At 55.0% G+C, this 26,261-nt stretch overlaps 5 protein-coding genes across 8 annotated transcripts; 2 read left to right on the top strand and 3 right to left on the bottom strand.

Annotated features, from left to right (window-relative positions):
- Positions 1–372: 372 nt before the first annotated feature.
- On the bottom strand, positions 373–1,647 carry ZNF593 (zinc finger protein 593). Of its 2 annotated transcripts, XM_030504770.1 has the most exons (4): positions 1,639–1,647; positions 1,278–1,480; positions 981–1,043; positions 373–838 (listed from the first exon to the last, which is right to left on the bottom strand). In XM_030504770.1, exons 2-4 carry the CDS (start codon positions 1,472–1,474, stop codon positions 697–699), a joined length of 402 nt encoding a protein of 133 aa, XP_030360630.1. In that variant the 5' UTR covers positions 1,475–1,480; positions 1,639–1,647; the 3' UTR covers positions 373–696. The 2 variants fall into 2 exon arrangements, with proteins under 2 accessions (XP_030360630.1, XP_030360629.1); XM_030504769.1 differs by lacking the exon at positions 1,639–1,647 and having other exon boundaries at positions 1,278–1,509.
- A 306-nt stretch (positions 1,648–1,953) lies between these two features.
- C12H1orf232 (chromosome 12 C1orf232 homolog) lies at positions 1,954–3,245 on the top strand. The gene is made up of 4 exons (XM_030504768.1): positions 1,954–2,228; positions 2,340–2,426; positions 2,509–2,606; positions 2,855–3,245. The coding sequence occupies exons 1-4, from the start codon at positions 2,142–2,144 to the stop codon at positions 3,111–3,113; spliced, it is 531 nt and encodes a 176-aa protein (XP_030360628.1). The 5' UTR covers positions 1,954–2,141; the 3' UTR covers positions 3,114–3,245.
- Positions 3,246–3,397: 152 nt separating this feature from the next.
- On the bottom strand, positions 3,398–10,177 carry FAM110D (family with sequence similarity 110 member D). The gene is made up of 2 exons (XM_030504763.1): positions 5,885–10,177; positions 3,398–4,880 (listed from the first exon to the last, which is right to left on the bottom strand). The coding sequence occupies exons 1-2, from the start codon at positions 6,132–6,134 to the stop codon at positions 3,736–3,738; spliced, it is 1,395 nt and encodes a 464-aa protein (XP_030360623.1). The 5' UTR covers positions 6,135–10,177; the 3' UTR covers positions 3,398–3,735.
- Positions 10,178–11,506: 1,329 nt separating this feature from the next.
- PDIK1L (PDLIM1 interacting kinase 1 like) lies at positions 11,507–20,213 on the bottom strand. 3 transcript variants are annotated; one of them, XM_030504766.1, is made up of 3 exons: positions 20,156–20,213; positions 17,751–18,052; positions 11,507–15,075 (listed from the first exon to the last, which is right to left on the bottom strand). In XM_030504766.1, exons 2-3 carry the CDS (start codon positions 18,033–18,035, stop codon positions 14,335–14,337), a joined length of 1,026 nt encoding a protein of 341 aa, XP_030360626.1. In that variant the 5' UTR covers positions 18,036–18,052; positions 20,156–20,213; the 3' UTR covers positions 11,507–14,334. The 3 variants fall into 3 exon arrangements, with proteins under 3 accessions (XP_030360626.1, XP_030360625.1, XP_030360624.1); XM_030504765.1 differs by having other exon boundaries at positions 17,751–19,151; positions 20,156–20,183; XM_030504764.1 differs by lacking the exon at positions 20,156–20,213 and adding an exon at positions 19,625–19,639.
- A 2,142-nt stretch (positions 20,214–22,355) lies between these two features.
- On the top strand, positions 22,356–26,256 carry TRIM63 (tripartite motif containing 63). Its single transcript, XM_030504756.2, has 8 exons — positions 22,356–22,529; positions 22,663–22,829; positions 23,959–24,127; positions 24,385–24,480; positions 24,648–24,881; positions 24,999–25,021; positions 25,211–25,335; positions 25,437–26,256. The coding sequence occupies exons 1-8, from the start codon at positions 22,371–22,373 to the stop codon at positions 25,532–25,534; spliced, it is 1,071 nt and encodes a 356-aa protein (XP_030360616.1). The 5' UTR covers positions 22,356–22,370; the 3' UTR covers positions 25,535–26,256.
- The last annotated feature ends 5 nt before the right edge of the window (positions 26,257–26,261 follow it).

Below are 26,261 nucleotides of genomic sequence, written 5' to 3'. Positions count from 1 at the left end.
GGCGTTGGATTTTAAAGGACAGGAGCCTAAAAGCATTCCTGCCAGGGGACGCCACCACTCCCCTCTAGAAGCCCAAACAAGGGCCAGCACCACAAGTTGCTCCCTATAGACCCAAGTGCTTGATGAAGGGTTCAATCACGTATTCTCCCCCCAGAAAAGCAAGCAGCCACCTATCTGCTACCAGCAGGCTGGGAACTCCCTGCAGGAGGGCAAAGCAGAGGGAGCTTTACCACCCGGCCAAGACAGAAGCACTGGGACGAGGCTGTTCCTCTGGGCTGGCAGCATTTCCCTTCGCATGATCAGGAAGAGCAAACACCAAGAGGCTGCGCCCCAACCAGGGCAGGCACATTCACAGAGAGCTCTCAACACTGCTGGGCTGTTCACTGACATGTTTTAATGGATGAGTCTCTGGGGTAACCTCTGACCCAAGGAGAGGGACCCAAAACCGCTCCACAAGTAAAGAGATGAGTGTACAGTCACGCCAGCACTGAGGGAACAAGCGGCTTGCCCCTGCCGTGAGAAGACGGGGGCACCTGGGGTCTCGCTGGCTCCTTCTCCTCATTAGAGCTGCGGGGAGCAGCGCTGCCAGGAGCAGCGTGTCTGCCTGCTGGCAGGCTGCGCTGGGGCATGATCTTCTCACAAAGCTGAAGACAAAGACACCCTCACAGAGCCATTTGGCCCCTCAGTCCGCTGTGCTCAGCTGGACGCCTCCATCTCAGTGACCTCCTCGAGTGGCTGGGTCTGCACTTCCACCTTCTTTGGGGGGATGTAGGATCCCATCCCAGCAGCACGCTCTGCCTCCTCCTGCGTGTATGGTGCCTCCTGCAGCTGCTTCAGCCTGCGGGGAAGGCGGAGAGGAGGGCTGAGCTTCCACCCCAGCTCCTCAAAACAAAAACTGATATTGCCAAACCCCGATGAAGCGGGGGCAGGTCACAGGCCCATGGGGTGGCTCAGGGCTCCCCACTCAGGCACCCCCTTACCTCTTCTTGTGCACCTTGGACCTGAAGTGCTCCTTCATGCTGTTCAGGTCCACAAAGTAGCGCCTGGGGGGTAGAAGACATGTGGGTTAGAAGCCTCAAAACGGGAGCAGGGCTGGGGAGGGCCATACCCATTGCGCTCATGTGTTCCCTCTATGGCTGGTTCCCTAGGGGGCGGGACCCCCAAAGCTTGACCCAAGGGACCCTGCCGAGAGCAGGACAAGATTCCCCCCAGGGGTTAGAGCCCCCCCTCGGGCCACAGACCCCCCCCCCAGCCCGGCAGCGGCAGGGCGCACGCACGCGCAGTGCAGGCAGTAGAACTGGGCGCAGCCCGGCAGGTCGGGGTCGGGCTCCTGCCGCAGCAGCCGCGCCGCGTTCTCGGGCCGCAGGTCCCGGTGGATCTCATCCAGGTCGCGCCGGCGCCGCTTCGTCTTCAGCTGCCGCGCCAGCGAGTGCGCGCGGTGCGCGCCGGTGCGGCGGCCATTGCGCGGCGACATGGCAGGCTCCCCACGCCGCGCCGCGCCGCGCTGCTCTCCGCCCACCCAGCGGACGTGCCTCCGCCGGCCCCGCACGCCAACAGCAGGCCACGCCCCCCGGCTCAGCCCCACGGCGCTGCCCCAGGGCGCTGCGCCACGGCCGTGCCCGAGTGGCCCCGGGTAACAGCCGCGCCCCCCCCCCCCACCAGACCCTCCCCAGCAGCCGTCCCCAGGCTGAACTCACAGCGGGGCACAGCGCCTGGCCTCGGGCCCCGCGCTGCCCCGGTCACTGCTGCGATGAGCTGGGGAGGGCTCAGCACACCGCATCCCGGCACTGATCGTGTTTCCTCCGCTCTGGGTGATCAATTATAGATGGGAAGCCATGGCGGGATGAGTGCGAAGCCCCAGCGCCTGCTCCGCGCTGCGGGCTTGGGGCAGCCCTGGGGGGTCTGCTGTGGGCAAGGGGCACTGCGGGGCTGGAGCAGGGGTACGGGGGAGTTGATGAGAGCGGTTGCTCTCGCACTGCCCCAGCTCCGGCCAGGCTCAGGTTCCCCTTTGTGCTTGGAAGGAGCCCCTGAAACTTTAATGAAGCCATCGGATCGCCGGCGCAGCGCGGGGGTGCCCAGCCTCCCCCCCCACCCGCTCCCCACAGCACCCGCCGGCTCCCAGCCCCGCGGAGCCCCTCACCATGGCCCAGGGCTTCTGGCAGCTCTACAAGGCCAAAGTGCTGCAGACCCTGGGGGAGGCTCGGGCAGACGGGGCGCTGCAGGAGGAGGTATGGAGGGGGGGGTCACCATCAAGCCTGGGTCCTCCCAAAGTGGGGTGGCCGACCTCCCTGCCCTCCCTTTGCCTGCACTCCTGCCCTCATGTGTGGGCTTCATTGCAGGGAGACCAGCCTGAGCTGATGGAGATGGCTGAGCCCCCCGTGCTGATGGAGGAGGGCCCCAGCCCCGTGTCCCAGCTGGCAAGGAAGGTGAGGAGGGGGCTGGGGGAAGCCGGGGGGGCCTGCTGAGACCCGGAGGTCCCCAGTAAATCCAGTGCTGCCTCCCCTGCAGGTGCAGGGGGTGGGTGTCCGGGGCTGGCGGACGCTTTCGTCCCTCTTCACCCGTGAGGACGAGCACCAACTGCTCAGCTCCGAGCTCTGCGCAGACCAGTAAGTGGCACATCAGTGGGGGGGACCCCAGAGCCTGGATCCAGCCCCTGGGAGCTCATAAGCCCACACATCCCTCCATCCCATCACCCGCATCCCCCTCTCCTGCCTATTCCCATGGGGCTGGGCTGGGGGGGCAGCAGGGGGAAAGCCAGCATGGAGGGGGGCCTTGGGGGTCCCAGTCCTGGCCACGGTGGGATGCAATGAGAAGGGTCCCTACACCGACATCCCCGTACCCGCTCTCTCCCCAGCCCGCTGGCTGCCTCGCCCCAGGAGCCGCCCCCCTCTGAGAAGGCTCCCAGCTTTTGGGATCTCTTTGCTACCAAGTGGCAGCAGGCATCGGGGCTGGACAAGGAGGTGTCCCCCCCGGAGCTAGGCGAGAGCCCCGCGGAGCCATCAGGTGATGATGGCAGCGACCTGCGGGAGCCAGAGGAAGGTGCCTTCCACTGGGGCTTCCTGGCCAGCAAACTGGCCGAGATCCGGAATAAAACCGCTCCCAAGGGCAAGTAGAGGAGGATGCGCCAGCGGGACTCTGCAGCAGAGCAAGCGGCTCCGGAGGGCAGCCCCTGCCCACAGCGGGGGACGGCTCCACGGTGGGTTTCGGCAATGTGTCTGCACTAAAGACCCCAAGGTGCCCCCTTCTCCCCGAGCCCTGCCTGGTGCTTTCTTCACCCTTGTTCCCCCCAGGAGCCCTATTGCCTCTGAAGCAGCATGGCCCCACTGCGGGATGGGGAGCTGCGTCCCCCCCCCGCCAGGCTGAGCTCTGCCCCACAAGAACCACACGCGCCACCCTAGAAAAACACAACCAGGTTTATTGAGCGCTGCTCCGGCCCCAGCAGCCCGTTTGCTGCGGGGTGGGCACTGCCTGCAATGGGGGGCTCGGGCTCTGCCCACCCGGTCCGGCCGGTGCAGGACCCGAGCAGAGACAGGGAGGATGGCGATGGGTCAGGCACGGGGGCAGGAGCCTGCCAGCCCTGCGGCCAAGGAAAGACTCCCCCACGGGAGCCCCTTTCCCGCCTGCCCTCCAGGTGCTGCGTCTGCATTCATCCCTGGTCCTGGGTAGACCTGGTGGCCCTCTCAGCCAGCAGCTCCATAGCACCAGGACGTGGACGCCACCCGGCGCTGCCTTCACCTAGACGGTGGACTCCCGGGCAGCCACCCCGGCTCGCTGGCAGTCATAGAGCCACTTGATGATGCGAGCGTTGCGCTCCACCACCGAGACGGCAGAGCCCAGCCGAGCATCCGGCTCCTCCTCGCCCGGTCCCACCTCCCCGTCGCTGGCCCCCGAGGCCTGCCCAGACTCCGACTCGCAGGAGCCGTGGAGCAGAGTCCGGGCGTTGTCCCAGCCCGTGGGCACAAACCTCTCCCACCCCAGCAGCTCCACCAGCGCCCGGTCCAGCCCACAGCAGTTGAAGAACCGCTCCTGCTCCGAGAGCGGCAGGGAGACGCGCAGAGCCAGCGCCGGCTTGCCGGGGGGCTGTGCCACGGAGCCGCCAGGCAGAGGGATGATGCCACCACTGCCACCGCCACTGCTGGCACCCGGCGTCCTCGCCTCTTCCTTCTCTGTGGGCACCCACGGCATGGGGGTCTCGGGGCTCTGGGGTGTCGGCGGCCCCTCACCCAGCTCCCTGGCTGGGGAAGAGCTGGGGCACTTGTCTCTGCGGGGTCCCTGGAAGAGGTTTCGCATCAGCCCCGAGCTCTCGGCGTTCTCCTTGTCCCCGTCCGGGCAGTCCCGTTTCTGCCGGTAGATGATGAGGGAGTCGGGTCTCAGCACGTGGCTCCCGCCGGCCCGACGCAGCACCGGGGCCTGGGGGGGGCACGGCAGCTTCCTGGGACCGTCCCGGCGCAGCTCCGAGCTCTGACACAACTCGTGTCGCTGCTGGCGGGTGAGGGGGCGCTGGGCACTGGGGGGGAGCCACGGCGAGCGGCCGCGCAGCGCCGGCTCCTGCCGCCTGTTGATGACCTGCTGCGACTTCACGTATTTGGCTTTATCGGCCTCCAGCCGCTCCACGGCGCTGCACGTCCGGCCCCTGCCGCCCCCCGGCTCCTGCGGGCACCCGGGGCCCCGGTTCAGCCGGGCCAGGGGAGAGCCGGGGACCACGAGGTGCAAGTTGCTGGAGGCGCAGGCGGCAAGAGCAGGGCTGCCCAGGGGCACCATCGCCCCCAGCCCTTCAGTGTCAGCTCCGGTTGCTCTGTTCCCCCCTGAGCAGCTGAGGAGGGGTCTGGTGCTGCGGATGGGGAGGCTCCCAAAGCTTCGCTTGGCTCCTGGATTAGGCCCTGGGAGGAAAGAGGAGATCCGGGTTCAGCACCAAGGATGCAGCAGTGGCAGGAGGTGGATGGGGGGGTGAAGCAGAACTGGGAGTTCCCTTGATCCCATGCTTCAGCCAAGCAGCGAGCCCTGCCAGCCAGGCACAAACAATCCATGGGCAGGAAGAGCGAAGTGCTGAGCATCTGCCGGCTTCACCCACATCGCAGGAGCAGCTTCCAACAGGAAGGAATACCAGAGCCGCCGCCTTATCTGTCGGAGAGCAGGGACAGGAGAACAAAGCCCGTGCACAGGAGGGCTGGCGAGCTGCCCCGGCAGGGCCCGCGCATGGTGGCACCAGGGCAGGGGCTGCAGGATGGTTTGGGGTCTCCGTGCCGTGCTCCCTGCAGCCAGGCTGAGGTATCTCCTGCTCAGTGAGTGGGGGCATGGAGCAAAGGGGCTTTATCAGCCCTGGGGTGTGATGGCTCTCGCTCAGCTGTGCCCAAGCATCTGTGTGGGTCTGGGCTGTGGATCCAGCGGTGGCTGCCAGGGGAAGGGGTCTGGAGCCTGAGCCAGGGTTTGTAAATGCCCAAAGCAGGTGGTTTCACTGAGCATAAGAGGCCTAAATGGTCATGAAGAGCCAGCCCATTGCCAGCAGCGACCCAGCCCCGCAGCCTCTCCAGGTGACAGCAGGGACATGGGGCCAGGCAGAGCAGGCTCACTAGAGAGCCAACAGCCCAGGAGCCCTCTGCCTGCTCAACTCCACACACAGCCCATGAGCTCCAACACCACGTCCACCCCTGGTGCACAGAGAGGGAAACTGAGGCACGTGGTTTGTCCGGTCCTGTGTTCCCAAGAGTTGAGCTCCCCCACTGCTGGGCAGAGATCCACAGCAGCTCAAGGGAAGGTGCTCCCAGCGCACGGCCCCATCACCTTCCAGCTTTGCCTTGGCAGAGCCAGTGAGCCCAGCGCCCTGCACTGTGCCAGGATTGTGCCCAGCCCCTGGGCTTGGCATGTGGAGGATGCTCTCACTCACCTGAGCCCACACAGGGATGCAGGGATGGGATGCAGGACACTCTGTTCTTGTTCAGCTCCTGAGCCCACACAGGGATGCAGGGATGGGATGTGTGGACGTTCTGTTGTCGTTTGGCTCCTGCCCCTCTGCCGCCACAGCAAACTGTGAGCCCAGAGCAGGCAGGAGCCTCATATAGAGGTTGAGGAGGAGCCACCCCATTAACCCCTGCCAGCCCAGCCCCACCAGCAGGAGCCCACCCTGCCAGCCCCATGCCCAGCCTTCACACCCTGGAGCCCACCCTACCCAGCCAGCATCACGACTCCTCCTCCTGCAGCTCCAGCTCACCTCTGCCAGCTCTCCTCCTTCTTCCACCTCCTTGTAGGAGCCTGGCCAGGATTTTGGGATCTGCAGCAGAGATCTCTGCCTCCTCCCAGGCAGGACTGAGTCTCTTTGTCCCTCCCCAGCATACAGGGTATCAAGAATGGGACAGAGAAACCATGTCCACTCCAACAGTTCCTCCTTCTACATCCACCCCAAGATGCTGGGTGCGGTTCCAGTCCCCTTCCCCAGGATCCTGCCCCATCCAGAGACGGAAAAGGAGGGAGGAAAGGTCCTTCTGGCACTTTCTCCGCTGGTGGCGAAAGGGTCAAAGTGAACCAGGCAAGTTCCTGCCTCCTCTTCCCCCCTCCCCAGGAAGGGCTGTAAATTGCAGGAAGCCACAATGGGCTGGAGCCGGCCCAGGGGCTATTTTTACCTCTGCCCCAGGGCTGGGTGCTCCCGGGGCACCCCCCGTCCCCAGCTCCTACCTGGGGGGCTGCAAACCTGGCGCTGCGGTGGCCGGGGGGGGGACACGCCAGCTCCCTCCGTCTCCAGCCAGTACGGATGGCGAGCCGGGGCACTGCCCAGCCCAGGCTCCAGCAGGGACAAAGCCATGGCATTTGGCCTGGGACCAACTGGGACCATCCCAGTTCCTTCATGTGGCGCCGCTGCTCAGGAACTGGGATGTGAGCAGTGCCGGGAACTGGGTCTGTGTCCAGCACTTCCCTGTGTGACAGCACCAGTGCCAGGACTCCTGGGCTGATGAAAACAGAGGCTAAAACGGAGGCTGAGCAGGATGAGAGCAGCCAGGGCTTGTCCAGGCTCTCCAGGCACTGGGAAAAATCCCAGGAAAAGCAAGGAAGGGACAGGACCTATTCTATTGCAATAAACTTGGAGAGGAGCAACGTGGGCAGCTGCCTCTTCCAGCAGCACTCAAGTTCTGTGTGCACAATACAGCCGTGCCAGAGCAAATCCAACCATCTCCAGAGGAAGATGGGAGAAGGATGGGGGCAAGCGATGGAGAAACCTGGGATCTGCCACAGGAAGAGAGGCGCCCACGTTCCCACACGGAAGATGACCTATTCTTAACTCCAGACAACGTGAATCACTGTTTATTAGAACAGGTTTTATTTTCCAAGCGGGAATGACGGTAAAGCCACGAGTGAGTAAGAGCAGCCTCCAATTCCCCTTTCTCTGGCGGATGCAGGGTGTTCCCATGGGATGCTCCTACCAAACGCCTGCACCTGTCCCAGAGCAACTGCCCTCCTCTCCAGCTCCTCCTCAGAGCGCAGTTGAACCGGTACATTCAGGCAAAGCAGATTCCCTTTAGGATACAACAAGGGATGATTTGAGGGGCCCTTCCTGGCATCAGCATCCCAGGCAGCTCCTGCTTCCCCTGGGGAGGCAAATGGGGGTTGTGTCACTTTGACTTCTAGGAAGGGATTTACCCACTTTATCAGCCTCTTGTGCATGCACTCAGGTGGCTTTTCTTAGTCACGTGGATGCTCAAAGTCCCTTGTTCTCATTTCAGATGACTCAGAGCTCTCACAAGGTGCTTTGTGCTCTGCAATGGGGCTTTGCTTCCCTCCCAGCTCACTGGGAAGCAAACAAGGTACCAGGCAAGCAAAGCAACCCTGGGCACAACCCAGCTACAGCTGGTACAGAAACCTCCAGCCCTTGCAGTGAGTGAGAGAAGGCTGAGGAGGTCCTCAAAGAGATTCCTTCTTCTTCCAGCACCATTTTTCAGAGCACGTCCAGCTCGCAATGACACAGCCCTGCTCCTGCAGGCCCGCTCATGGCAGGGACAAACCCCCTCAGCTGCACCCGTTCAATCCTTTCCAGAAGCATTTCTCCTTTAAAAAGAGAACTGTAAAACCCCACTTTAACTCCCCCATGGCCACGCGCAGGCAGGACTGCAGCACCTGATAACGCAGCCATCTGCTCCTGCCTGCTGCTTTACTTTCACAACCCACAAAAAGACCTTCGTGGTCCGAGGTCCGTGCAAATGCCAGCGCCTGGAGAGCAGCCCACGGGAGCTGGGTGGCTGCAAGCCAGCGGGAGCTTGGGGTGCAGGCACTTTCCTTAAGGGGAGGGCAGGAGCAGAAGGCTTGCTATACAAGTTTAAAAATATCAATGGCTCGAATGGGCATGAATAACTCTGAAACCACCACGTAACCTAAGGCAGCCAGCCACAAGTTGGTGCGAGTAGGAATAAGACAGCAGCTGGACCCAAGAGAAAACACCGGGGCTCCTTGTTCAAACCCTGCAGCGGGGGCTTCAAAACCCCATGGTAGGCGATGGCTGCGAAGCAAAACAGGTCAGTACCGCAACCCCAGGGACAGACAGGAAAGAGAGAGAGATGGAAGAAGGTGCCAGGGCTGAGGGCAGCGTCCCCAGTGTCAGAGGTGAGCATCTGGGCTGAACCCACCGCCTGCTGCAAGGGACCTGCAGAGGTTTTTAGGTTTCATCTGTTTTATCTGAAAGCCCAGAGGCCTCTGCGCAACTGCAGCTTTAGCAGCAGTTCTCTCTCTTCAGGAGAATGCAAATATGGGGCTGCCCCAAAGAGAACAGCTCCAATCACCCACCGGCCAGCCCAGCTCAGCCCCACGGCTTAGCCCAGGCCCCTCCTTACAAACTGCAGCCCTTATGCAATTACTTTTTACTTCAGGCAGCCGAATAACCTGCAAATTCATGTGGGAACAAAGGGATTTCACAAGCACATGGGCTGGGTTGCAGCTCCTCTCGCAGTGCTGGTGCTGGCTCATTCTTCAGGTCACTTCTCCATGTTTCACCTGCTTTGCTCACAAGAGCATGCAGCCTCCCCCAAGAGGCTTTCCAGCGAGGAAACCTGCGGCAGCTCAGTCTTGTCTTTCCACCTCCTACCCCTCCCCAGACAGCGCAGACACTGCACAGCTTGTGGCACTGCAGATACATCCCTCCTCCTCCATCGCACTTAAGAATAGAAACTGCACTTTGCATAAACGACCCTCCAGCCAAAAGGGGAACTAAACCAGTCAGTGCTCAACAATGCCCATTAAACAGCTGGTGTTTAAATACTCCAGTTTTGTAGGACGACTCCTCGTGTTCACCACACAAACCACCAGCAAAGATAAGAATTGCTTAACAATCAGTAAGCCATGGAAGGATTTGCAGAACATCTGTGGAGCAAAGGGAAAAGCCACACAGAAAGTCACCCATTTGTGCTGCCCACAGTCCAAAGGCCACCTGAGCGCGTCTGCCCGGCCAGCTACGGCACAGGGGGAGAAAAAGCTGTTTCTCTGAAGCCAGGGCAGCTTTCCAAGGGGCGGGCGAGCAGGACAGCACCCTTATCTCAACCACGGAGCAACATCTGCCCTTACGCTGCAGTTTGCACTGCATTTAAACCAAACACAAAGCAAAACCAGAGCAGAGGCGAGTACCCAAGCCCTGGATCGCCCAGCCAGGCCCTGCCCAAGGGTACGGGACAGGCGAGATTCTGTGCAACGAGGAAAACAAAGCAGAATTTGGGTTGAGCCTTAGTTACATCCAATTTCTGCACCAGGGCATTTCCTCACAGATTTCTGCCCTCCCTCCCAGCCATGGACTAGATATATTTCAAGGCTTGGTCTCCTTCATTTTGTAGGGAGGAATTTAGCTTGTGTTTGTATTTAAAATCCCCACTCTTCCAACTAATCCAAGGTGTGACTTTCTCCTTTAATTAAGGTGCTTATCCTCTAATACAGATCCTGCCAAGTGGGGAACCTGCCTATTTCTGGCACCAGGATATGCAGGAATCTGCAGGTGACGATGCAAGAGCACGGCCCATGTGGCTGGGCTTGGGTTTGTTGCAGGGGTAAGAAATGGCAGGACCAACCAGTTTGCAGCATTTCCTGTTTGCACTATTCCCAGTCCCAGTCTGCACAGCCCTTTGTTCCAATGTTAATTAAAACACTGTCCTGATTTCAGCTCTGAGTTAATTTTCTTCCTAGCAGCTGGTGCAGGGCTGTGTTTTCAGCTTTAGTCTGAGAACAACGCTGATAACACACCAATGGTTTAGTTGTTAGTGTTTACCCTGATCAAGGACTTTTCAGTCTCATGCTCTGCCAGTGAGGAGGAGCACAAGAAGCCGGGAGGAAGCAGAGACAGGACACCTGAACCCGAACTAGCCAAAGGGATATTCCATACCACCGCACGTCATGCGCCCTGTATAGAAACTCGGGGGAGATGGATTGCTGCCCGGGTCAGGCTGGGTACTGGTCAGTAGGTGCTGAGCAATTGTATTGTGCATCACTGTTGTTAGATGGGGTTTTTTTGGTTGTTTGATCTCTCTTATTTCCCTTTTCCTTACTATTACTATGCCTTATTTTAATTATTAAACTGTTCTTATCTCAACCCACAGGTTTTACCTTCCTTCTGATCTTTAGCTGCCAGCTGGAGTTAAAACCACAACAAACATGCAAAACACTACTCCATTTTTGTATTACGCCTGGTTCTTGAGCTGTATTTTTAAGGTTCCTCAGGGCACACAAGACCAGCGTCCCTCACAAACCTCCAACTATTTACACCCCGTTGAGGTCCCAACAGGCAGCACCTGCCTGCTCCCTCCACAGCCAGCAGCACCCAGTCCAGGAGCACTGGAGGGAAAGAGAGCAGAGGGTACATTCACCATCAGTCCTCTGCACAATGGTGCAACAGTTTTCACCCACAGAACGAGGGCTGGGGGCTTCCTGGGTGAAATCCTGCTCCAGCACACACAGGAGCTAGAGGGGAAAGACTCACCTCAGCGCCCAGAAGAGTGGCAGCATCTATGTTCATCCTCAGGAAACCAGTAGTGCTAGTAGCGGGGTAGGCAAAACCTGCCAAAGATTTCCTTACAGCCCATGGTGGTACTCAGTGCATTTCTAATACCGACTTCAGGTCCATACTGGATGCAAGAATCTTGCTTTTCATCTTTAATCTCCTCTTTGAAAATGAGGTACAACCACAAGAACATCATTTTGATTCTTAAACAGGCTCAGAAGCCACAGGGTCCACATGGACATGGCTCCCCTCAGCTGGTCCAGGAGCCAGCTCTGTTTTCACGTGCATTCAGCCTCACCGTCCACCCCTCCAGCTGCACATTACGCATCAGTTGAAGTCTGGCACTGCCACTACCCACAGAAGATGAGCAGCACAGCTATTAACCAACCTAGCATCTTCTATAAGCTGAGGATCACTCACAGTATGACTGTGAGGTGCTGCAGCTTACTTCTGCCCTAAGCACAGCAAATAAACTCTTCTGTAGCTTTGCTGACAGCTAGAGGACACTGCACCAAGAAAGCATTTCTCTGGATAAAGTTCAACAACTTCATTGAAAATCAGATTTTATTTCAAAAAAAGTCATGAACTGAAATTGCACCATTTTCCTCATTATAAATTCTTTGTAAAATATATTTTACAGTCTTTAAAGAAAGATTTGGAAAAAAAAAAAACCCTCTTTTCTGAGCACTGAAAAGTCTCTTGACTTTGTGTCACGCTGGTGAGTAACTCCAGAGCTGCTACAACAATCTGATTTATCAAAGGTTTTAAAACAAAGACCTCAGACAACAAAAATCAAATAGAACACAGACTCAAGGACTACCATTCAGTGATAACCAAGGAAACACTCCACAGCAAGGCAAAGCACCATGAGAGGGATTTCAGGTACCCCCATGCTTTAAAGTGGCCATCAGTGCAAAGAAACACTTGGGAAGTCAAAAACCCCATTTCCTGTGCCATTTCTACACTGCAGGCAGGCAGCATATTCAGTGTTTAGCCTTTAAAATATTTCAGAGAATCAGATGATTTGCAAAGCACCTTAAAGGTTAAGTGTTATTCTGTAGTAAATTCATACTTTGAGCTAACAGTTGATTCTGACTTTTGGGTGGGTAAGAGAGGAGGAAGTTAGCAATGTATTTTTAAAAAGCTCTCAAGTTCAACATGCAAAAATTATACGCCCTCTACAAACTCTACTCATCGAATGACCATGCTGAGATAAATGTAAATACTGTGAAACAGTGCTGGCACAGACAGCGAGTGGTTTGTTTTCCTTTCAGCAACAAGCCAAGGCTTCAGTTGTGCTGAACTCGGTTAAAATGAGGACACACACATCTCTGTTTCTAGAGCATAAGAAAAAATACATCTCTCCTGATGGTTACTCAGAGGTAGGCTCCAAGTCTTCTGCAGACTAAGCTCTCTGCAGGGAAGGAGCAACACTGGGACATCTACAGAGGCAACAGGCTGTGTCCTTGGTACGACAGAGTCACCTCTCCATCGCTGCCCATTTACACTGGAGCTCTATTACTCTGCTGTAGTCTTCTGAAAGTTATTTCTATAGCATCTTCTAAACAATAAACATTGAGACAGCAAAGCCTTATCATCTGAGAATCACTGTTTATGACAACTTCAGGTTGTGAAATGAAGGTAAGGTGAAGGGTGAGGTCAAGCAAAATAAGAATTAAGGACTAAGGTTCCCTACGTAACTGCTACCAGCTCTATAAGCCACCAGGTAAGAGCCATCTGAACCCTGTAAAGCCTCAGAAGTTTGGCAGAATCTGAATCCTTTGCTTTTTGGAAAGATAAGAAGTTGTATTTTGTGCTGTTTATTCATACTTGGGCAGAATAAACAATGACTAATCAGAATTACTCTCACAGCACTAAGAGGGAACAGTATCTTGAGAAGTAAATTACACAGGGAAATACCACAGTTTTCAGGTAAACTTTGGGGAAAAAGAAAAAAAACAAAAAAGCCCCAAAACACTAGGTTGATTTTATTAAGAAAACTGGCCTTTGTTGCTTTAAAGGCAATTCTTTAAGACTACTTTTTTCCAAAAGGTCAGATTGATGACAGGTCATAGTCCTTTCTTGGCATATCAAGCTGCTTCTGTGGAAGAAGAGCTAAGGATGAGCAGCCTTTCAACTACTTCAAAGCTATATTCCCCCATCTGTGCTTTTAAGTAAATATCACTTCTTTAAAAGGAAAAAAGCTAAAAAAAAAAAAAAAAAAAAAAAAAGAGCCAAGGTTGCCACGCAAATGGGAGATACCTCTCACATACTGGTTACTGAATAGGTGTGTGCTACAAGATAAATAGTCACTCCTTTATCTCCTCCTCACTACCAGGTTAGAGGCAGTGCCAGAAAGGAAGAGGCCATGACCATTTTCCCTAGTTAGATCCAGTTAATGGGAAAACCACCACCATATTTTAAAGAATCTTAAAAATAACACTCTATGCTGCTGGATTCTCTCATCCATTTTCCATAAGCCCGCAGTACTCTTATTATAAATCCTCAAGGTGCTATTAAATTATAGATACAGGAGTAGAGAGCATATCTGAAAGTGTAGATTAACTGATTAATCAAGTGTTTGATCACTAGGAGAAAGCAAAATTGAATGATTAATGAGCAAGGCAACATGCTAGCACCCAACTGCATATGGTTTTGACTCCCTCAGTGACAAGCTCATGAAGCTGTAAGTGCTCAGTGTGGCCACATCAGCACTTTGAGAACTGCTGAGCCCCTTGCATTGCAATTTCTTTTTTTTTTTTTTTTTTTTAATCTAAGTCAAGTCTCAGACCCCCTCTTTGACATTAGATAACAAAAATAAATAATCAAGCTATTCAGGCCTGAAGGAGGAGGAATGCTTCTCATCTATCTTCATCTTGTTTTCTAGCAGACCCTAATCATTCAGACCCACACCAAATAATTTACGTGGCATACACTCCCAGTCACTCATATACATAAATATATACACAGAATTACTTTACAAAGCTTGAAGATTTGCACTACCAGCATGCAAATCTCTTCTTTCCATTAGAGTTCCTAATACTCACATAGGAAAACTGGAATGTACGAAATACTCCATGACATAGTGCTGGAAATCAAGTCTCAGCTCTTAAGACATCCCACTGCCAGCATACACCGACAAACACTGCCACATCTTACACTTGCATGTAACATCCTGGTATTATACACATCAACGCACCGCTAACACAACAGCCAACTCAACACTCGTATCATGAGACTCGAAAGAGATTCATTTGGTAGAAACTACACCCTGCAGGTTGGAGTTCAGGCTCGTTTCTTTTACTGCTGTTAAGTTGCACTATCAGTTCAGTGAGAAGCAGCTCTATCAAGACACACACACGTCTGGGCCCCTGTCACGTGTCCCAGCTGCTGTCCTTAAAAGCTATGTTGACTAATCGAAGCTCCAGCTCAAAGGCATCGGGGCGGTCCTGTGGATTGGCAGCCAGCATCTCCTTGAGCAGCCGTTTCATTTGAGCATTCATGGACTTTTTCTTCACGGGGATGAGCAGTTCCATTTTGGGGTTCTCCAGGAGCGCCTCTCCAACGGGCACAATTGCTGTCCCCTGCTTGACGTAACTCCCCAGAAGTTCTTTCTTTGTTTCTGTATCTATAAATGTGATTCTTTCCAACATCGCCCAGATTATAATCCCCAATGCAAAGATGTCTGCTTTGGCAGTGTAGTGTCCTTCCCAGACCTCAGGGGCCATATAGAAGTCAGTCCCACATGCAGTTGATAGAAAACACTTATTTACGTTGACTGGTTCCTCAGCATTCTGTCCTGAGGCTGAGCATACTTTACTCAGCCCAAAATCAGCCACTTTCAGGGTAGGCTCCAAGTCACTAGTATCCATCCTGCTCTGAGATATCAGAATATTGTCAGGTTTGAGATCACGATGAATAATCTGATTTTTGTGCAGGAATGCCAGCGCACTGCTGAGCTGAAGCATGAAACTGGTGTTGGTCTTGCGGTTTGGCTTTCTGGACAACAGATACTCATTCATGTCTCCTCCATCACAGAAATCCATTACAAACCAGAGGTAATAAGCACTCCTGGGGTCAAAGACTATTTCTCCTTTTAATGAGGTCTCTACAAGCTGCAACAAGGAAAAGAAATATCGTAACTACCTGACAATCACAAGAATGGAAAGATATGATGGAAAAAATGCATGAAGTTTGGATCTTCCTCTCAATAGTCCAGAGAGGAAGATACTTCAACTGGTGGAAAGAAAACTCTATGCCAAATTTCTGATTAAAAAAAAATAATAAAAATCACAAAGTGTTTCACAGCCTCCTTATTTTCATGCAGACGAAGCATATCAAGCTCATGCTCCTGCCCAGAAGCTGGAGCTAGACCCAGATAACAGTATTCTGAAAGACACTCCGTGGCCATTGCACTCTCATCTGCTCCAGCTGGACAGTGTCCCTGCCCAACAAAGCTTGTCCCACCCATTTGGTCAACAACTTCAATGTATAAACAAAGTCTTAACAAGCAATTGAAATAGTGCCAGGGGCTTGTCCTCTCCGCAATAGGTTTTTAAAGACTGTTCTCCATTCCTTCCACAGGAATGTCTCCTAGCAAGCATTAACACAGGATCCCTTCCCTCAGGAGAATGCTAATCTACAGGCACAGCTGCTGCAGTAACACCTCTCCCACCATCATGATCCACTAGCTGTTCTCTAGAACACAAGTAGTGAGTAGCTTGAGCAGCCAGTGCTAACAGCTGCTTCAAACAAAAAGCAAAGTAAAACCAGCAACCAGTTTTACTAATCCTGCCTACACAACTTCACATTTGCCTCTTCAGCTCCGCTGGGGTGGCTCTAAGTATCAGGTAAGCCCTGATGGAAGTCTTGCAATTATTTCTGTCAGTAGTAAACCAATGTATACTAAACCAAACATAGCTCCTGCAGGCTTGCAAAAATTGAGGTAGCTATTAATATTTAGAGCAACATTTTAAAGTGCTTTGAAGAAGTGACCTTTTCCATCCAAGACCAAAATTCCTAGCAATTTACAGCTATCTAATTGCTAGCACAACTAGTACTCAAACCAAACCAACTTAAAACAGTAAATCCAGGTTAGAACTAGAAAGCAACATATTTAAGGTCTACAGTCAATAACTGAGATGAAGGTCTCAAAGGGCAGCAGGGTGTCTCCTCTGCCACATGAGCACCAAGCCACAGCTCTTCCCCCCATAACTTTACAGAAGCTGTAATTGCATCTTAGCTCAGAGTGTTAAGACAACAAAATCCACCATTATATCTGTGCCAGCAGCAAAGCACCACAAGACCAGGCTAGTTCAGGACTCTCACTTCACTGTTTTAGTTCAGCTGACACCAGCTAAGCATCTGCCCCAGAGCCCTTCAGGAGACACCAATATCCCTTTCCCCAGGCAGCCTCCTCACACACTACACCAGTGCAGCTCTGTAATGTACTATTTCCCCCACCTGGGGTGGGGAGAGTAGAGGGCAGCCAAAGGAGATCTGATTTTCTCTATTTCAGCACATGCTATTATAAAGTGACCCCAGCCTCTTCAGAGTCAGCTCTGCTCTCTGCTCCTCTCTCTGTAGCACTTGCACCTGACAGGGGTGAGATTTACATGCTGTGTTGTTAACAGGCACTACCATCAAACCACAATGCTGCAGGTGACCTGGAAGCTCTTCCCCACCTTCCACCCTGGGAGGTTTTAGAGTTTCTCTCTGTACAAGTCCACATCTCTCACAGATCCACTAACGACTAGGAAGGTAAGGCACTAATTTCTCCCACATGAGCTGGCCAGTATTATTTTACCCTAATCCCTTCATGAAAGCAGGTCAGTAACAACTACCAAGCTACAGCAAGTTTACAAAGGCAAGAATCCTCTTTCTCAGGCTTGTAGAGCGCTCGGCACAACAGGATCTGGACAGCCGTGAAGGGCTGTCAGATGAATGCTCCCCAACAAAAGGCCCTACATTAGACATGCAAGAATGATGACAAAAACTGAAATGATAAAAGCTGACCAGGGATGGCACAATCAACATTGAGCAGGCTCGTGACTTTTTAAACCAGAGACATAAATTCCTGCCAGGGGATGACTTAGAGTTGGGGCAGCTCCTTAAAAAGGGAATGAATCTGATTATCTTTCAAAGTCTTTCCAGAACTGCTTATTCTTCAACAATCCGCATCATCAAACGTAAAGAACACCTTCAGTAGCCAAATAAGGGGAGTGATATTTATTCTCTTATTTATCAGGCCTTTACCTCTCTTTGAAGAGACTAATAGTTATTCAAAAAAAGAAAATGGCTCACCACATGCTGCCAATTGCTGATCATTTCTGAAAGAATTTTAAGTGTTGGCTTCCTAAATCAAGACTGTTACTTCCTCTTCCAAGGATATTCAAGATTAAGAAATTCTTCAGAGCAGTGTCCCAAGACATATCTGCTCATTAACCCTGCAGCAGGCTGCCTACCAAGCAATACAACAGCCTGCACCCTCCCTTGTGCTTCACCTGTGGTGCTTCCTCAAATTATCAACGCAGATTTGCATTTAAGCCCTCCCTCCCCCCCAGAGCCTTCTGCAGTGGCACTGGCTTCACATTACAAGATACAGGCAACTGTTCAATAGATAGGCTCCTTTAAAAGTATATAATTATTTTGGGTGTCAACAATGCAGACAATACCCTCTCCTAACTAAGCATACCTCAAAAAAAACAGAGATCTTAGCTACCCACCTCCTTCCCTCCCAGCTACACATTCAGAATCATTACTTTCACCCCATTACCTCAGCTTCATGTACCTGTAAATAAAGGGAGGAACTGGAGCCATGGGACATCTTCTGCACCATACCATCTTTCTGCAAGATGCACTCCTCCAGGTGAATGACGTTGGGATGCTGGCTCTTGATACTGCTAAGTGCCCAGAACTCACGCAGAGCTAGTTCCACGTTCTCTGGAGCATGGCACCGAATCTTTTTCACCGCGACCCGTGCAGAGGTCTTCCTGACGACTGCTTCGTACACCACACCATAACTGCCACGACCAACCTCCCGTATTAGATCGTACTTAGGCTGGCTACTCACCATCTTCAAGACCAAGGGTTCTGGGGAAGGGGGGAAAAACCCACAGAACTAAAACTTATGAACAAGAACTGGGCTGTATTTTCCCCCATGTGGTTTGGTGCAGCAATATGAGGCCTACCAAAACCCTGCCACTAACAGGAGAGTGCCTCCGAGCATTACACTGATGCTGCATTCAAGTGCTGGAACATTCCAGAAGCTACTCTGTTAACCTGTACCTGTTGCCACGGACTAGTGAAAGGTGAAATTACATCATTTTGGTGGGACTATTAACATGTCAAATACAGCCCAGTTTTCAAGGTGGCAACAATTCGAACCTAGACTTGCATTGCACTGAGACAGGACTATCCCATATGCTCCTGCTCCTTTCTCTCAGCATCTTCTCTGAACACCTGCAGGAATAATAGTATGGTATCATGCTCTCCATCGACGCCTGGAAGAGCAAGGAGAGGTTCAAGTTGAAGCCTGTGGGCAAGCAGTAACAGATCTGATTAACGCTGCCTGATATGGAGATGACTGTGTAAATAAATGTTTCTGGTATAATTTAATAATGAAATTCTTTTACTGATACCAAGACAAGAGGATGCTTTGGATTGCTTCTGATTTGTTTTTTAACATTACTATGATTTTTCACCAAGTCTCCTCTGATTGAGGAGTCTATGGTTGCAGAAAGTTTAAAGGGTAACTGATTGCAGAAGCTTGTGCCCAGCATCTGACTTTCACTTCTGCTCGACAGGGCAAGGACAAAAGTTAAGATATTGCTCTGTAAGTAAAGTGACACACACACCAAAACAAAAGCCACCAAACACTGCTGTAGATTTATGACCCTCTCTACACACTTCCCTGCAAGATCACAAACCAAAGCCACACCACCATCACCTTCACACAACCAAGCCAAAACGGGACACTGACTATAGACAGGGTGGAAAAAAAAAAGCTTGGCCAGCCAGTTATCACTGGGCAAACAGAGAAAACGCAACAACATAAATAAATCACAACTACAAGAGTTTGTGACACTGCCAGTGATAAATGGAATTCTCTTTATGTCAGTAAATCAGGCAATAGGAAACACATCAAAACAGCCTGTTCAAGTAGCTCCACTAGTTTAGGAACTTAGTTTTTCTTTAAGAAAAAAAGAAAAAAAAAAAAAAGGAAAAAAAAGAGAGAAAAAAGGTATCATCAGCCTCAGGGTAACACTACACACACATTTTAACCTTCCAGCAAAATTCTGCAGCACACATTTATGAGAACATTACCATGAGATTCTGCGCGCCAGATGCACTGCACCTGCGAGGCACAGATTAAGATTACAGCCTCAACATTAAACTGTGGTGGGCCAAGGTCCCTCCCATGCAGGGGAGAAGAGCAGGATCTGTAATCTCACCAGCAGCCAAATAACTCCTGAGGAAAACACTCCTTTATGCTCTCACATCGGGTTCAAAATGAGCAGAAAACACCCCCCCCGTTAAGAGTCGGTTGCTGGGTGCTGTTACCAGAGAGGATCTGTCATTGTGCCAAGCGCCGGCGTTACTACCTGCCTCCCTTCACCCCCACAGCGGGCCCGGCTGCTCTGGAAACGCCGCCGTGGTTCTTGCCTAAGCCCATGGTAAGCGCCGCCTGCTCCCCAGGGCAGCGACCCGGGCAGCTCCTGCAGGGCCTTGGCAACAGGGACGGGCCCAGGCGAGGGACCGCAAAGCAAACAGGCCGGGCCTGCCGCTGCTCCCTCCCGCAGCCGGCGTGAGGCGGGTAACGCTTCCCCTGCCGCGACAGCGACGCTGAGCACGGAATGAAACAAACCCCGCACCCCCCGCGCCGCTCCTGCAGCAAGGCCCCCGAGCTGCCGCCACACCGGGAGCGCACCTGCACTAAGGGGAGCTGGCTCCAGAGGGAAACCACCGAGGCACCGCTCGCTCCGCGCGGCGGCCGGGACCTACCCGCCACCAGACGCACCCCGCTGGACCCTGCCCACCTCGGCAGTTACCGGGGCTCCCCGCAAAGCCTCGCGCACACCTGCAGCGGAGGTGCCCGCCCGTGCGAGCCCGGCGCGGCCCCAGAGACCGGAGCGACCGCTCGGTCTCGGTCCCGTCCCCCGCCCCCGAGCCGGGCCGGGCCAAGCACCACGTTACCTCCGCGCCGCTGCCGCGCTGCCGCCGCCCGGCCGCCATTATAGGGCTCACCCTCCCCTGCGCCGCCGCGGCCACGCCCCCGCGACGGCCACGCCCCCGCGCTGCCGCTGCGCCCTCTGATTGGTCTGTGCAGTCCCACGCGGGCCGGTTGCGCCCGGCCTCGAAGTGCCCCGCGCAGGGTCCCGCTCTGTGCCCGTTGGGTCCCCGCTGGGTCCCGTTGTGTACCCGCTGAGTCCCACTCCGTCCCCCCACTCTCGCTCTGTCCCCACTCTCCGCCGCGGTCCCTTCCTCCACAGGCTGTAAGTGCCCCCCATGAACAAGAATTGGGGGCGCAGGGCTACTGCCATGGCCCCCGCTGTCGCCTCCACCCCTTCACTGCACAGCCATCACTGGGGGAGAAACCAAGGACACGCACTGCTGGGAGCCCTGTGGTGACCAAGCGGAATCTGTTCAGATATGCTCCCACCAGAGCAACACGCTCTCACGCTGCTCCCGGGTTCACTGGGAACAAGGCTGGTGCTGATCAGTGTTCAGACCCCTGCCTGAGCTGCCCGAAGCCAATTAGGGGCCAACAAGCCCCTTGTGGGTTTCAAGAGTGGATTAGGACATTACAACCCCTCCATTACAATGAATCCCCTTAATTGATTCCAGAAGCAATTAGATAATCAATGCCACCCTCTGGCAGGGCCAGCTTGTGGGTGTGGGGATGGGCGCACATATGGGTGCCCCACTCCTGGCTGTAGTCAGCAGCCAGCTCCCGCACTGCCATCCCAAGTGTCCGGCAGCCTTGCTTGCATGCCAGCTCCTCCCTGGAAGAGCTCCAAGTGCTGAAACGGGGACAGTTTTGCAAGATGTGCTTGGCTGGTCCTAGCACAGTCACTTGCTTGACATGTGAGCCTGCCCGGAAGGAGCACCCAAAACAACTGACTGCCCTGCCCTGGGAGGGGGCTGGCTGCAGCGAAAACAGGCTCTGTGCACCCATGCACCCATGTACCTTGCACCCCTGCACCTTGCACCCCTGCACCCACGCACCCATGCATCCCTGCACACCTACACCTATGTACTTATGGACCCCTGCACTCATCACTCCTGTACCTGTGCATCCATGTACCCCTGCATCCTGCACCCATGAACCCCTACACCCGTGCACCCATGATCCCTGTGTACTCATGCAACTGTGCACCCATCTACCCTTGCACCCTCGTACCCATCCGCTCGTGTACCCCTGCACATCTGGACCCACGTACCCATGCACTCATGTACCCATGCACTCATGCACCCCAACACCCGTTCCCTCCTGCCCACCACCACTGTAGGTGCAGCAGCAGCCACCACCCCGCATGACCCTGTCCCACCACCAGCATGACACAGAGGCAACAGCGCTATTAATTACCCCTGTCTCCTCATGCAGCATATTTACAGATCCCCTGTGGGCCAGCACTGGCGTTTGGCATGACACCTTGTTTATCACCGCACTGTGCGCTGGGTGCAGGTCCTGAGGGGCTGTTTCTGGGTCAGGTTTTGCAAACGAGCAGAGAGGCTGGCTGCATCATGGCAGCGCATGGCAGCACAGCGAGCAGCCTGTGGTCCCCCTGCATCTGGAAATACTGAAGAGCCCCTCAATCCCTGCCTCAGGAAGGAAGGGGGGGACCCTGGTGGATGTGCCAGCCATGGGGTCTGCATCTCCCTGGTGCTGCTCTTCTCCTCCAAGCACAGCCTCAGCACCGTGATGAGTGTGCTTTTGCACCCAAGAAGTGGTCGCATTTTGGGGGGGGGGGCAAAAGGAGATGCTCTGTATAAGTCACCCCCTGCTGCCACTGGCCCAGCTCTGACCCATTCCTGGCACCATCACAATGTCTTAATGACCACAGGGCTGTTTTTCACCCCTTCTTGCCCCCACCCCAATGCCATTGTGGGGCCCAGTCCCAGGATCCAGCCCTGCTGCCCCTGGGGGTGTGAGGCCAAGCCTGGCCCCATTTACCCCCCACTCTGGGCAGGTTTGCCAGCAGGCGCAGCACGGGCCTCCCGTACAGCCTGTCCTCTGCTTGTTTACCTCCCGGTGGCATCCCGATGGCTCAGTCCCATGTGACAGGTGCTGCTGCTTCCCCGGACACCCGACCCGGTGCTGGCGTGACTGGGAAGTCACTTATAAATAGCGGGACGAGGGGTGCTACCAACAGCTGAGGGCAGGCGAGAGGAGCGCACCACTGTGCCGATGGATTTCCAAGCCGGCATCCTGCGGGATGGCAACCCCATGGAGAGCCTGGAGAAGCAGCTCATCTGCCCCATCTGCCTGGAGATGTTCAGCAAGCCGGTGGTGATCCTGCCCTGCCAGCACAACCTCTGCCGCAAGTGTGCCAACGATGTCTTCCAGGTGAGAGGGAGGTCCCGGCGCCCTTTCCCTCCCCAGCTTGGGTGCTGTCGTGCTGTGGGGATGCTCACGGTGCTTCGGGAATGCTCGCGGTGCTGTGGGGATGCTCATGGACACCCCAATGTGCATCTCCCAGGCTGCCAACCCTTACTGGCAGAGCCGGGGCAGCGTGATTTCGGGGGGCCGGTTCCGGTGCCCGTCATGCCGCCATGAGGTGCTGCTGGACCGTCACGGTGTCTACGGGCTGCAGAGGAACCTGCTGGTGGAGAACATCATTGACATCTACAAACAAGAGTGCTCCAGGTAGGCACGGGTGGCTATGACTGTTTGCTTGTGCCTTGCTCCAGTGGGGACACAGGGAGATGGGGACACAGGGACATGGGGATGCTCAGATCCTGACCCCCAGCACCATCGTTGAGACTACAGGAGATTGCAGCTGGGTGAGAAACTGGGGGTGATTTTCTGCTGGCCTAATGATCCCTGACCCAAAGCTTCCTCCTCTTGACCCAAATCTTCCTCCCCCAACCCAAATCGCCCTCCCTCTCTCCAGTGGGGTTTGGGTCTCTGGGCAGCTCAGGGGAGCAGTGGGTCCCAGGGCAGGCTCTGCCCCTGCTGCGCTCCGTGACTGAGGCACTTGGTGGGAGGCAGGAGGTGTGGGGGACAAATCCAGGCTCTGTCCGTGACAGCGGGTGCTGCTGGCTGATAAGGGGCAGAGGGACAGTTTGAGGGGGGCCCATTCAGTAAAATACTGTAGCTGGTGGGGAAGGAGGGTCACAGGATCTCGAGGTGGAGCGGTGGCCCCAGCCAAGCTCCCTGAACCACTGTAAATATTGTTTGAGAGCCATGGCGACGATGGCCCAGGGCAGGTGTCTGCGCCTGCCGGGGGGGCTCAGTGGGATGGCCTCTAGTTTCTTCTGTGGTTTGGCTTGTCCCCATGTCCCCCCTTGCTGCAGAGGGGACAGTTTAGCTGCAGCCATTGGCTGGGCCCCCCCGGGGTTTTCTTGGTGCCCCTGCCCCAGTCACATGTTGAGTGACAACAATCAACCCCGGCAGCTCAAGGCTAAAATTAGACACTTATGCAGCATCCCTGGAGTGGGGCCCTGGGACCTCTCTGCTCGCCAGTGCCGGCTGCTGCTGTGCCCAGTGCCACACTGGTTTAAACTGGGACTTACTGGGCGTGGGGCTTATGGGAGCACAGAGGTCGGTGGCTCCCAGAGGAGCAAGTGTGGGGTTATGCCAGGATCTGTCCTCTTTCCTGGGGACCTGACTTTGGGGTGGCTGTGCAGCATCAGTGGGGATGTCACCACAGTGGGGATGATGGAGCGATGGGGAGGGACATCATCGCACAGGGATGTGACTACAATGGAGACGTCACCCCAGTGGGGATGTCACCATGATGGGGATGTCACCGTGGCTGTGCTGCTCTCTCCAGCAGGCCACTGAAGAAGGGGGAGCACCCCATGTGCAAGGAGCACGAGGATGAGCGGATAAACATCTATTGCATCACTTGTGAGGTCCCCACGTGCTCCATGTGCAAAGTCTTCGGTGCCCACAAAGACTGCGAAGTCGCCCCCCTGCAAACCGTCTTCCAGGGCCAGAAGGTGCTGTGGGGGGAGTCGAGGGGGGATGCAGGGAACGCGGCTTGTCGCATGGCAATGTGCTGAGCTGGGGCAGCCACAAATAGCACTGGGACCTGCTCACTTGGTATTAATAGCCCCCGTGTGACTTTGCCCAGGAGACAGCCTATATTTAGAGTGGTCATGGCTTGTGGGGGATGTGGGGGGAGCAGAGCTGGGGCTGGGCATGTCCCCATCCCCACTGGGGTTCAAGCTGTTTCTGTCCATCCACCCCTGCCCAGACCGAGCTGAACAACTGCATCTCCATGCTGGTGGCAGGGAATGACCGGATTCAGACAATCATCTCCCAGCTGGAGGACTCATGCCAGAGCACCGAGGTGAGGAAAGGGAGAAAAGGAGCCCTCCAAAACCCAGGGGTGAAACCTCAGCCAGGGGCCATTTGGATTGGCTGGGAGGGAACTGGAGCCCATGGACTAGGCAAGTCTCTGGGATGCTGCTGGTGCCGAGGGACACACGTGGCATCGCTCTCCCCTTGTCCCCGCAGGAGAACAGTGAGGCGGCCAAGCGGGAGCTGTGCGCTCGCTTCGACACCTTGGCAGCGCTGCTGGAGGAGAAGAAGTCGGAGCTGCTGCAGCGCATCACCCGTGAGCAGCACCACAAGACGGGCTTTGTCCAGGGCCTCATCCACCAGTACAAGGAGCAGCTGGAGAAGTCAAGTCGGCTGGTGGAGACAGCTGTCCAGGCCATGGAGGAGACAGGGGGAGCTGTCTTCCTCATGGTGAGAGCCCCAAACCTCTCCCCTCCCTCCTGGTGCCCCCATGAGGTCCCCACTGCCTTGGGGACGTCCTGGTGGCTGCCACGTGGCTTCACTCACCTCTCCTCTTGCTCCCCACAGAATGCCAAGCAGCTCATTAAAACGTAAGTGCCCAAATTGGGGAAAATTCAGTGATGCTCAGTCCTGCAGCTGGGCAGGTTTCAGCTGCAGGGCTTTGCCAGTGGTACCCGGGTGGCAAGTGTGGGGATGCTCCAACCCCCTGTGCCGGCACCCTGTGGTCCCCCTGCTTGGCAAGGGGCAGGGTGGGACATGGCCATATTCTCCCTGCCCAGGATCGTGGAGGCCTCCAAGGGCGGCAGGCTGGAGAAGATTGAGCAGGGCTATGAGAACATGGATGCCTTCTCGGTGAGCCTGGAGCACCTCGCCGAGGCAGTCCGCACCTTGGACTTCGACTCTGGTAATTCAGCCCTCAACCCCAATGCCCCTTTACCAACGCCCTGGTGGCACCCATCACCTTTCCCCATGGCTCTATGGTGAAATTTGGCCTCCTGTTTGCAGCCGAGGAAGATGAGGAGTACTTTGATGGGGAGGAAGAAGAGGTGGAGGAGGGTGCAGCACCTGAAAGAACAGTGATGGGTAAGAGGTGGCATGGCTGACCCCACCTTCCCAGGACCCTCAAGAACCTATGGGGGAGCTTTGGGGGAATGAGACCCCCCCTTGATCCCTCCATCCTCTCCCCTGGTAGCTCCCCAGTAGCCGCAGTGGCATTGCCAGCACGGGAGGAACGTCACGGGTGCAGGATGTCCGTCGACGGGACTCAGAACAGGGGGGAAGCACCATGGGGTCTGGTGGCCTCACAAGCCAGCACCTGCTTCAGCACAGAACACTTTTCTATATGGGTGCAAACAGGACAATTCCGCACATTTTGTATCTTCATTGTTTTGTATATAATTGTCATAGATTTAAATTTTGTGTACTTTGTAAAGAAAACTGGTGTTTTGGGCATGTTTGTTTGCTTCGCCTCTTTTTCTTGGCTTGACAAGCCCCATGATGGGCACTGGGGATGCAGGCGGGTTTGCCAGGCTGGTACCATTGCTGGTGTCCCTGCCAGCATCCGGCACAGCAGAGGGATGCTTCCTGGTCCAGCGCTTCATTTTCAGGCTCATTAGCACCTCTGGCAGCGCTGGCTGCCTGCCCAGAGGTGGCACAGGCCAGCACCTGGCAGGATTTATCTCCTGCTGATGGGATGCCCAGGGCCAGTGCTTGCCCAGGCTTGGGGATGTGGCAGAGGACTGAGGATGCTCTGGGCTGTGCCAGTCCCCCCCCCCCCAGAACGGGGATGGCCTTGGCATTGATCTGCCAGTTTCCCGCTCGGCATCTGGC

Source organism: Strigops habroptila, chromosome 12 (genome assembly GCF_004027225.2).
Source record: "Strigops habroptila isolate Jane chromosome 12, bStrHab1.2.pri, whole genome shotgun sequence".
NCBI classification, from domain to species: Eukaryota; Metazoa; Chordata; class Aves; order Psittaciformes; family Psittacidae; genus Strigops; species Strigops habroptila.
This window is presented reverse-complemented; position numbering and strand designations above follow the sequence as displayed.